The 11,625-nt window shown below is 41.9% G+C and overlaps 2 protein-coding genes across 2 annotated transcripts; one reads left to right on the top strand and one right to left on the bottom strand.

Annotated features, from left to right (window-relative positions):
- Window positions 1-696: 696 nt before the first annotated feature.
- Window positions 697-6,762, bottom strand: rpl35a (ribosomal protein L35a). The gene is made up of 5 exons (XM_084438986.1): window positions 6,737-6,762; window positions 5,962-6,000; window positions 5,139-5,291; window positions 1,011-1,155; window positions 697-758 (listed from the first exon to the last, which is right to left on the bottom strand). The coding sequence occupies exons 2-5, from the start codon at window positions 5,970-5,972 to the stop codon at window positions 735-737; spliced, it is 333 nt and encodes a 110-aa protein (XP_084295112.1). The 5' UTR covers window positions 5,973-6,000; window positions 6,737-6,762; the 3' UTR covers window positions 697-734.
- A 486-nt stretch (window positions 6,763-7,248) lies between these two features.
- Window positions 7,249-11,290, top strand: drc9 (dynein regulatory complex subunit 9; the record flags this gene model as incomplete). Its single annotated transcript, XM_084461486.1, has 9 exons — window positions 7,249-7,380; window positions 7,730-7,932; window positions 8,051-8,179; window positions 8,282-8,363; window positions 9,187-9,358; window positions 9,509-9,573; window positions 9,812-9,943; window positions 10,055-10,156; window positions 11,183-11,290. The coding sequence occupies 9 exons, from the start codon at window positions 7,249-7,251 to the stop codon at window positions 11,288-11,290; spliced, it is 1,125 nt and encodes a 374-aa protein (XP_084317612.1).
- Between the last annotated feature and the right edge of the window lie 335 nt (window positions 11,291-11,625).

The following is an 11,625-nucleotide window of genomic DNA, read 5'->3' on the forward strand; positions in this document are numbered from 1 at the left end:
CCGTTCCGATCCTAGAGCACTACACTTCCCATGAGCGCCTAGTGGTCACTTGATTTATGGGAGGAGTGCGCTCTCTTGAAGTTTCGGTACGCCAAGTTCATTAAAGAGAACGTCTCATCGACCAACCGTAGCTTTTTCAGTTTTATTCTCAAAATATACACGCTGGTTTGAAACATGGTCCATGTGACAAGACCACCGAAGACTACCAAACTTGCTCAGCATCTCGCCATATAGCAGCTGTTGACGTAGAGGCTACATCAGCATCCTAAAACAGGTGTTGAGCTGTACCCGTTTTCAACCTTTCAGCTACCCTGTCCTCTTACAAAATATATAGGACATAATACAGTGACTCCTACTGACTTACATTTGATGTTCCACTTTAATTTTCTTACCATAGCAAGTAATACCAGTACAGTGAACAGTTCATACAGACAGCCTTGAAATGCATAAAACTTGTGATGTGACTATGTGCTTTGCATGTCAGTTCTGTGGCGGACCAGAGCATAACAAAACAATGTTCTTTCACCCTTTAGGCTTGATTACTGATCTGGTCAGAAATAAAGGGAGGTTGACGACATTGTTCAGGCCTGAAAAACACATCTTTAAATTATCTGCCCACTCCCCCTCCATAAAATGTAACTACGTAGGCCTGAAGTAATAACACTATATAGTAAAGAACACACACATCACAGTATGTGGACCTGACTGGTTTATTGTATGTACACAACAGCACATTATACGCGGGACGGGTACAGCATCTGAAAGACAAGAGCAGAGAAAGAAGAGTCCTAAGGTGTTCCCACTGGAGCAAATTGTTCTTGTACAGCAATACACTACTTGAGCTAATATAACACAGTTAAAGAATGATTGTAGATGGTTGGTTTCAAAATTAGAGTAGCTGACTTAATTTCTGATTAAATGATCAAAGGGATCATTGATGCAAAAAAAGAATGAACATTGAGTAAAGTGAATGAAACAGACTAGGTCTAGCAGAGATGGGGGCTACTCACCACTCGAACTCTGTGTCCCATGGCCTTAGCAGGAAGGTTGCTGGTGAACTTGGCACGCACCATTCCACTGTTTCCATGAGCACGCATGACTTTGCCCCAGATCACCCGTGTCTTGTTGGGCTTGCCGCCGGGCGTCACTGTGTTCCTGGGGAGGCGAAGACAGGAGAATGTGAGTTCTGTGCTGAAATGTCAAACTGATGGCCAAAGGGTGAAAACACCATGTTCTGGTAATTAAAAGCATCAAACTTAATTCATAAAAAAGGGGGTGATGTCCGGCCAAATCCCGGTGTGCAGAAAATCACACAGAGAAGCTCAGTCCCAGACAAGGATCAAATATGAACTGAAGACCATTGATAAAAAAAAAACTAAAAAAAACCCAGCAAAAACACCTGAACTTAAGTCCTTAGATAAAAAAAAAAATCTAAAAAAAAAATCTGACAGGCAGTAACAAATGTACAACAGGGAGTTACTACAATACGTCAATGGCTAGAAGTCAGTAATATAAGCCACATTGATATATAATCCACTAACATCAAATGTGTATGGACTCTTATACAACGGTATAGATCCGGTCCATTGTCTCTATTGGTTAGTTTGCCTACCCGCCGTGGCGATAACCACGATGGCCCCACGCTAAAATGGAATGTTCGCACATCTTTTAATATCAATCCATCTCTTATTAATAGCCATTTCAGTGTCCAGATCAATGTTTACAAAGATCCGGGGTGCGACAAAGATCATATTACAGAGGCATATGAAAACCACAACAAGCCCTCGCTCTATGGAAGCACAACTAGCGATTCATAAAAATAGATTGATGAAAACCGTTTCGCGGCAAAAAATAAATTTTTTAGAAGCTGCATTCTCGGTGCCCCATCCGCCGACATTACATGGATAGGCTTGGCTCGCGCTGTATTTTAAATTTCTTCTACAGGCCTCCGAATTACACCAAAGTTATCTCGGTGAGTCAAACGTCTTATATGCCGTAAATAAGGTCCAGGTTGTAGAAAAAGAGCCATCTCCTTTAAGGACGTCTTAAATCAGTGGGACTACCGGAAGCAAAACGTCATGTTCTCTTTATAATACTGCAAGTCTGATTTCCATCTTTACAATAACTGTCTGACCATCCTTGCAAATTAGGAACGGAGCAAGCCAATTACTAGGAGACCAGCAAGTCCCCTGCAACCCTCTGCAAAGGGCAACTTGTTTCAAACCTACCAACGACCACTCACAGAAGTCAGCATTCAGAAGGTAGCCTATCTACAGTCAAATCTGAAAGTCTGTACACCCCTTTCACACCCTCCACGTTTTATTAGGTTAGACTTAGACAGTTAATTTTTTCGTCTCAATTCTACACAAAATAGCCCATAATGAAAAAGCGAACAAGTTTTTAGACATGTGCTAATTTATTAAAAATCTAAATGTAAATAAAATGTACACAAGTGTTCACACCCTTTGATATGACGCCCAAAAGTGAGCTGTGGTGCATTTTGTTTCCACTGATACTACTTGAGATGGCAGATTCAATCGATTGGAGATCACCAACACCTGCCTATAAGGTCACACAGTTGACAGTGCAAGTCAGAGCAAACTCCACAAGCCATGGGGTCAAAGGAATTATCTGCAGACCTCAGAAACAGGATTGTGTCAAGGCATAGATCTGGAGAAAGGTACAGAAACGATTCTGCAGCTTTACGGGTCCTAAAGAGCACAGTGTTCATCATCATTCATAAGTGTAAGAAGTTTGGAGTCACCAAGACACTTCCTAGATCAAACTGAGCAATCGGGGAAGACGGGCCTTGGTCAGGGAGGTGAGGAACCCCAAGGTCACTGACAGAGCTCCAGCGTAGCCTTGTGGAGATGGGAGAAACTTTCAGAATATCAACCATCCAAGCAGCACTCCACCAATCAGGCCTTTATAGTAGAATGGCCAGACAGAAGCCATTCCTTAGTAAAAGGTACATGACTGCCCGCTTGGAGTTTGCAAAAAGGCACCTAGAGGACTCTCAAACCATGAGAATCAAGATTCTCTGGTCTGTATACCAAGCATCATGGTAACCAGGAAGGAAACCAAGGAAATCAATGAAAGCAGGCACCACGCATCACCAGGCTTATACTATCCATACAGTGAAGCATGGAGGTGGCAGCATCATGTGGGGATGTTTTTCAGCAGCAGGAACAGGGAGACTAGTCCTGATAGAGGAAAAGATTAATACAGCCAAGTACACAGAGATCCTTGAAGGAAACCTGCTCCAGAGCGCTCTGGACCTCAGACTGGGGTGAAGGTTCACCTTCCAAAAGGACAATGAACCTAAGCACACAGCCAAGATATAAGGAGTGGTTTCGGGACAAGTCTATGAATGTCCTTGAGTGGCCCAGCCAGAGCCCAGACTTGAACCCAATTGAACATCCCTGGAGAGACCTGAAAATGGCTGTGCACCTACACTCCCCATCCAACCTGCTTGAGAGTATCTGCAAAGAATGGGAGTACCTGCCCAAAAATAGGTTTGCCAAGCTTGTAATGTCATACCCAAGAAGACTTGTGGCTGTAATTGGTTGTCAAAGGTGCTTCAACAAAGTAATGAGTAAATGGTGTGAATACATATATCCATGCGTTTTATTTTCATACATTTGCAAAAATGTCTTAAAAAAAACTTTAAAAAACAAAAGTCATTATGGGGTATTGTGTGTAGATTGATGAGAAATAAAAAATAATTTAATCAATTTTGGAAAAAGGCTGTAACGTTTCAAAATGTGGAAAAAGTGAAGGGGTGTGCAGACTTTCCGGCTTGACTACATCTGTCATCAAGGACTGGGCCAGCGACCACTCACTTAAAGGGCAATGCTCGTTTTTGACAACCTGGACCTTATTTACGACATATTATAAGAAGTTTGACTCACCGAGATCACTTTTGTGTAGTTCGGAGGCCTGTAGAAGAAATGTAAAATCCAGCGCGAGCCAGTATATCCATGTAATGACGGTGATCGGGGCAGCGAGAATGCAGTTTCTCAAAATCTATTTTCAGCCGCTAAACGGTTGTTTTCATCAATCAGATTGGATGAATCGACAGTTGAGATTCCTCAACGCGAGCCATTGTTGTGGTTTTCAAATACGGGGTCTTTAGCCTCTGTAATATGATCTTTACACGCCTTTCCCCACTTGCTCCAGCACGCATGCGCACAGGCCAGCGCGCAGACTGGCTATTCTCCGGCTCACATTCTCTGCGCTACGATCGGATTGTTGCTGACGAATGACGACAACAATATTCTCGGCACCAACAACGATCGTAGCGCAGAGAATGTGAGCCGGAGAATAGCCAGTCTGCGCGCTGGCCTGTGCGCATGCGTGCTGGAGCAAGTGGGGAAAGGCGTGTAAAGATCATATTACAGAGGCTAAAGACCCCGTATTTGAAAACCACAACAATGGCTCGCGTTGAGGAATCTCAACTGTCGATTCATCCAATCTGATTGATGAAAACAACCGTTTAGCGGCCGAAAATAGATTTTGAGAAACTGCATTCTCGCTGCCCCGATCACCGCCATTACATGGATATACTGGCTCGCGCTGGATTTTAAATTTCTTCTACAGGCCTCCGAACTACACAAAAGTGATCTTGGCGAGTCAAACTTCTTATAATATGTCGTAAATAAGGTCCAGGTTGTCAAAAACGAGCATTGCCCTTTAAGTCGACATTCAGAAAGTAGCATATATACATCTGCCTGAGGACAGGGACAACGACCGCTCACAGAAGCTGGCGTTCTAATTTTCACTTTTATAACTATCTTCATCTTTTTTATTGGTATTTATCTTCCATCCTATTTTCCCTGCTTTTATGTTCATTTTGTGTTTATTTTATGCGAAGCAATCTGTGCATGTAATTTCCCTGTAAAGCACTTTTTGTATGAAAGGTTCTATACAAATAAAGTTTTATTATACCCAACCATAGACTAGAGGTCTTAACTAAAACCAGCTATTCCAAGAACGGAATCATGGTATGTGCATATCATTGATCAAAGAGATCTCCTAGAGTGAAGTCACCATATCCATACTGTATGTAGAGCTCCTACTAGAAATCTCACTCGGAAGATGAACACTGGGCCCTCATCTGCAGCACACCGCTTACTCACTTCTTGGCCTTGTAGACGTAGGCGCAGCGCTTGCCCAGGTAGAAATCTGTCTCATCGCGGGTGTACACACCCTCCACCTTCAGCAGGGCGGTGTGTTCCCGCTGATTCCTTAGGCCACGCTTGTAACCGGCAAAAATTGCCTTGCTCCACAGTCTGAGAAGAGACGCAGGCATTATAAGCACAAGATCATACAGGTCTGATAGAAATGACAGCATTGTTGAGACCCTAGTGTTTATTGTTAAGATAAATTTCATTTCATTTCAAACCTTTATTTATACTCGTGAAGCACCGAGGTTTTCCTCATTTACAGTGATGACGAGTTTACACAGACAAATCAACAAAAATGCAATGTACAATAATAATAAAAACAGTTACAGGTTGAAGTACATAGGTCTAGAGCCATGGACTTAAGCTATGTGACTGAAGGAAGGACCTCAAGCTTTAGAGTGTTGTAGGTATAAGGAGCATCATGGAAAAAAGCAGCCCTCCCAAGTTCAGAATGCACTCTAAGTACCCTGAGAACAAGCCGATCATTGGTCGGGTCTGGTAAGTGCCAAGGCTCCAGTCCAACAGAGACGAGATGTAAAGTGGAGTTATCAATAATAATGAAAATAAAAAATACCAGTGACAGTTACCCCTTAGAGAAAGAGACCAGTAGACACTGCTAATGGAAACCTGTTATCTATTGTCACCATAAATCAGTTATTATACCTTGATACCATTTAGATGAATGCAACAAGACTGCTAAATGAGCATGATCAATGTCTTCAGCATTGTTAAATTAGGGCACTACAGAAAATGTAGAAACTGAGGGATCAGTTACCTTCCTGGCATTGTGAATCTTCTCCAGGTCCAGCAAAACCTAGCCAAAACAAACTCAATAAGTTATACATTTCTCACTCTGCTCAAGACTGTTACAATTCATGTGACAAAAACGCACTCACAAACATTTGTTCACGAACTCTCAAGACCATACACGCGATTGCATTAATAAAAGTAGTACAAGTTCTAGTTGTAAATATTAAAATTAGGTTCAGTTCAAAGCATGCTACTCAACATAATTTCGATGAGACATTGTACTCCTTCGCATTTGAGTGTTTCAGGTGATCTCAATTTCCCCTGAATGATGGGACCCTAGTAGCACTATTAGATTATTGATCCGGGGTATTCTAGGCATTGAGCATCCAGAACAAATGAGAAATACATTAGTTGCCGACTAATGGTGTGTTTTGACGCGCTGCACTCAACTCTACCGGGCAAGACGCCGGATAGCTACCTAGCTAGTAAGACACTGACAACACGTTATTAAAGTGGTAAATTTGATTGTGGTTGTGAATGACAACACACTTTAAAATGGCTAAGCAACTAAATAAGAAGAATGTATGAGTTACGTTATCTAGCCCTCCACCAGCCGTGCAGCCTGGGTTAGCTTCCTAGCATCTATCAAATATCTGTCTCATCACGAGCTCTAAGTCACATAAAACAAACTAAACACCGATTATACATATGTTTTAATTGGCGTCGATGGGTATTTCTGTGAAAGACTACCGCAAAAAGGTATATATTATATATTTGAATGTGGTTATTTGATCTCCTACCTGCACTGTGAGAAAAATGGAGGAAAAGGAAGTTCGAAAGGAATGATGGGAAATTTACATTGCAATCGCTGACCACAGCGGTGCCTGAGTAAAATACTGCAACTTCGGTTTGCACTTTCTCCTACCATTAGCTTATGTATTATTACCGATTAGCGCACACTTCACATTGCATAACTACAGATAATGATCAATATAATCGCAAAAAGCTGAATTTCCATATAAAGGGGGACAAATTGTTCTTGGAAGTAATGGACAAATAATCGTGGGTCTTTCTATTGGATCTGTCGCTAATGCAGTTACTATGGTGACTGATGTAAACAACTAGTGACAGACTAGCTAGCTTTCCGGCTGACAATATTCATTGAGCCATTGCTCTCCTCATCACAAAAATAAACCCGTGCGCCAAATACGGGTGTTTTTTTCTTGTTTGTCTGGCAATACTGTGTTCTCTTGTTGTTTTGGAAGTAATTGACAACGTGTTCTAGGTTGTTCACCACCTGTCTCACATGATGATGTCGCCGGTCCCATTGTCGGGCGTTAAATTGCTCAGAGTGTGTACAGTGCTGCAGGACTGTGCTGATCAGCTGACGATACTGGGCAACATCATGCCAGACACCTACAAGGGTTGCCCAGAGGCAGATAAGGTAACATGCATTGTTGGCACACCCTACTACAAAATGTAATCACTTTCTTTTTTCTTTCTTAGCTTCTTTCCTTCCTTCTTAGCTCTTTCTTTCTTTCTTTCTTTCTTTCTTTTATTTGCGACAACTGTCTCTCCTTCTATTCATCTTGGTTGTGTGCTCATCATATAACACAAACAGACACAGTTTAATAAAACAATTAGGAAGAAATTGTTTCTATTTCATCTTCATGCTTTTGCTATTACCTGAACGTGTGTTAGTCCAGATCCTAATATCACGGTTACCTGTGTGTAGTCTCGCGATGCCATACTTTCTAGACCGACTCGTGAGTCTACCTGTGTGTGACTGGCAGGTGGTGTCATTGGACATCGGAGAGGTGCTTAGACAGCAGAAAGGGGCAGAGCAGAATCTGAAGGCAGCACGTCAGAGTCAGTTGGAGGCCGGTGGCGTGTTGGATGCCACACGGGAGTTGCACAGATCACAGAAGGAGCTAAACCGCACCCTTGAGGAAAACCCACTGTCACCTGACAACCTGGCCAAGATGCAGAGGGACAGGTGGGTTTCAGACCCCCACACAAAGTCTAAATCTAAAGCAGACCAGATTCCTTGAATAACTAGTTCTTATACATACTCATACACACATTGCAATATATTCCTTTCCTATATCACACAGGAAATTTGTGGCACAGGTGATCTCTGATGTGTTGGGAGAATTGCAAGAGACAGGACTCTTTCGCAGCTTGCTATTGGCCGTAGAAGAGGAAAAGAAGCGGAAGGCCCACCTCCTCGACATTATAATCAGGTCTTGACCCAATCACATGAAATCAAGTAAATAGAGAGACTGGTCACACTCTCAAGACAGTAGCACACACTGGGTTTATCCATATACGACTGTATACTGCAGGGAGGAGGATGGCCGCCGAAGGACCAAAGCTCTTCAAAGACAGCTTCTTGACATCAACAAAGAAAAAACACTGGAGCTGCAGGTAATGCCATATTAAGTTATATGTTATAAACTGTCCGTTTACAGTTTTGTACCCTTTGAAGCCTATTGTGTCAAAAATATCTAAAAAATCTGTTAAAAAATAAATCCCACATTCCAACACTTCCTGAAAGCTAAGAAACTTGCTTTCTAGTAATATATGGAAAATCCAATTAATATTCGGAATGTTGGCACTGAACTTTCAGAACAGAAAGCTGCAATCACTGATTTTATTCACATTGTCAAAACGAATTAAAACCATCTGATATCAGATTGTTTCATTGAGCCATAGTGTCCTACAGTACTTCCATGACACCCCTACCAGTCTGTTCCCAGATAGCAGATCATTGGTGGGCGGCCAGCGACCTGCTAACTCGGCGGCCCACCCTCTTAAACATGTTTTAGCTTTTCATATATTACAGGTGCATCCCCAAAATTAGAATATTCTGAAAAAGTTCATTATTTTCCGTAATTTAATAAAAAAAGTTAAACTTTAATGTATTCTAGATCCATTACACAAAGTGAAATATTTCAAGCCTTTTTTTATCTTTATGATTGTACAGTAAGTTCAGTATGTTCATTTATACACTCAATACTTGGTCGGTGCTCCTTGTGCACAAATTACTGCATCAACGTGGAGTGTGGCATGGAGGCAATCAGCCTTAAAATATTTCACTTTATGTGCAATGAATCTATAATATATGAAAGTTTCACTTTTTGAATTAAATTACAGAAAATAATGAACTTTCCACAATATTATAATTTTCTGAGGTGCACCTGTATGTGTGGTTTATGCACTGTGACATATTTCTCTTTTTTCTCTTCAGCAACGTGAGAAGATGATCGCCCACCTGAAAGACCAGCTACAGGAGATGAAGGCCAAGACCGGCCTGGAGAGGAAGTATGTGAAAAGCAGCGCCGAGCTACTAGTGTACCAAGGACAGAAGCTGAACGCTCACGCTGAGAAGGAGCTGGAGGACGAGATCAGGGTTGGTAACCGTGTCTGTGTGTGTCTCTGTGTGTGTGTGTGTCTGTCTCTGTGTGTGTGTGTGTCTGTGTGTGTCTCTGTGTGTGCTACTTTATAGTTCACATTTCAAGGGACAGTTGCATCATTGATGTCACTTCTTCTCTGTCCTCAGCTACTGCTAGAGAGAGTGGAGGAAGAGAAACGGGTTCATATGGAGATGGAGATTTTCCTGAAGGATCATCAGATAGTGAGTGCAGCGACTGTTGGAGGAAAGCTTAACAGGACATACTGTATTGACAACACAGGAAACCAGGATGGATGGGGACATTTTATGACTAGCTTCAACATACAGTACAGTACACATAATACTGTAACTGAAGAGTGTATTTTCAGTTGATCACCCATTTGTATGACCCATTGAACCAGTTGTCAGCTCAGATTTACTGATACTATCGGTCTTAAATGTGACCATTTGTGACTTCCAGCGTCTAGGGGAGAAGCTGGAGGTGTGGATGGAGCGCTACGAACGGGACATGGAGGACAAGCAGCATGAGCTCAACAGCATGAGGAACAACAAGGCCAACAACCTCTCCCAACTCCAGGAGCTGGCCAGGAAAGTAAGCAGTCAGCACACAACTATACCATGACCGCTACTATACAACCTCAGAACATGTTGGTCACAGAGACACTACCTGGGTCCTGACTCTCTCTCTGTGTAAATGTTCCAGTACAGAAAGAGTGAGCAGGTGGTCATAGAAGACAGGCTGGAAAAAGAGCACCTGCGCCGGCAACTGGAGAGAGAACAGCTGGAGCGGGACGCAGCAACTAAGGTAATCATTAAACACACTTAATAACGTCTCTAAATCTCCCTTCCACTCGACGGATCACAATCTGCTGTGTTTGCTGCCAGATTCGGCTATGTTAGTCATATAAAGTTGATATGACATTACATTTCAATCCATCCATTGGTAACTTGAATTGCAGGGTGAACAGCAGTTGCCGTGTTCCTTTACTCCCGAGTCCTGAGTGTGTTAAAGGAGTAGTAAAGGGAAAATGCATGTTTAGCCCTGTTTTAAGGTTACTTATGATCATATACAATGGTTCAGATCAAAACGTTGACAAAACTAGCACTTTTGAGTCTGATAATTGCTCTACCACCGTTTAGGTCATGCAATGGATGTGGGTGGGCACCTTGAAAAATCTTTCAAAAACATGTTTAACTCTCGATTTCAAAGACAATAAGCTCACCGAGGGTGTAATTGGTGTCCGTTGGTGTTCTGACATCAAATTCGCCGCAAAGTATGAATCCTGTAGGATTTTATGAAATCCATTGACCTGTATTGAAGCGACCGTTGTAGATGTGTAGATCAATCCGCAGAGGGGATTCAGGAAGCGGAACTACTTACGGTAGCTATTGTTATTGTTTATGTTGCTAGGCTACCTAGTTTGCGGAAGTTTACACACGTATGTGCTGCGACTAAATAGTTCTATGCTAAATATTTAAAAAAGACTTCCCAGATGAACTAGAATCTTACTTTATGGCGAATTATATGTCAGAACGGCAACTAACACCTCGGTGAGTTTCTTGTCTTTGAAATTGAGAGTTAAACATGTTTTTTGAATGATTTTTCAAGGTGCCCACCCACATCCATTGTATGACCAAAACGGTGGTAGAGCAATTATCAGACTTTCTCAAAAGTGCTAGTTTTGTCAACGTTTTGATCTGAACCATTGTATATGATCATAAGTAACCTTAAAACAGGGCTAAACATGCATTTTCCCTTTACTACTCCTTTAATGCTCACCTCACCCCCACAGTCCCCGTCATGTGCTCCCTCTGTCATGTGCTCCCCCAGATCCAGTCGTGGTGGAGGGGGACCCTGGTGCGTCGTGGGATGGGCCCTTACAAGAAAGGCAAGAAACCCAAATCCAAGGAAGGCAAGAAGGGGAAGAAAAAAAAGTGAGGTGCCTCAGAAGCCCCAGAGAGCCAAACTGAGTTGAAAAACTTCATCTAGAATAAATGTCTCAAGCAAATCAAACTGAATAAAAAAAAATTACCTAGAATAAATGTCACAAAAGCAAATCAAACTGAATTAATTTTTTTTATCTAGAATAAATGTCATGTGTTGTGTTACTGAGACAATCTAAGACATTGATAACATCTATTATTGATGTCTAGGTATTGATATATATAATCCCAATGACAATTGAAGTGCAGCAACATAAGCAGAAAATACCTTGAGCGTTCTGGTATACAGTCATGAACACAAGAGACTCAAATTGGGAACTTTTATTAATG

The sequence above is a fragment of the Borostomias antarcticus genome (genome assembly GCF_949987555.1).
Source record: "Borostomias antarcticus genome assembly, chromosome: 1".
Taxonomy (NCBI): Eukaryota; Metazoa; Chordata; class Actinopteri; order Stomiiformes; family Stomiidae; genus Borostomias; species Borostomias antarcticus.

Coding starts and splice junctions, on each gene's coding strand:
- rpl35a (XM_084438986.1), bottom strand. Junction 1,156..5,138: donor TACGTCTACAAGGCCAAGAA/GTGAGTAAGCGG, acceptor TCGCCTCCCCAG/GAACACAGTGACGCCCGGCG. Junction 759..1,010: donor TGGGACACAGAGTTCGAGTG/GTGAGTAGCCCC, acceptor CTTGTCTTTCAG/ATGCTGTACCCGTCCCGCGT.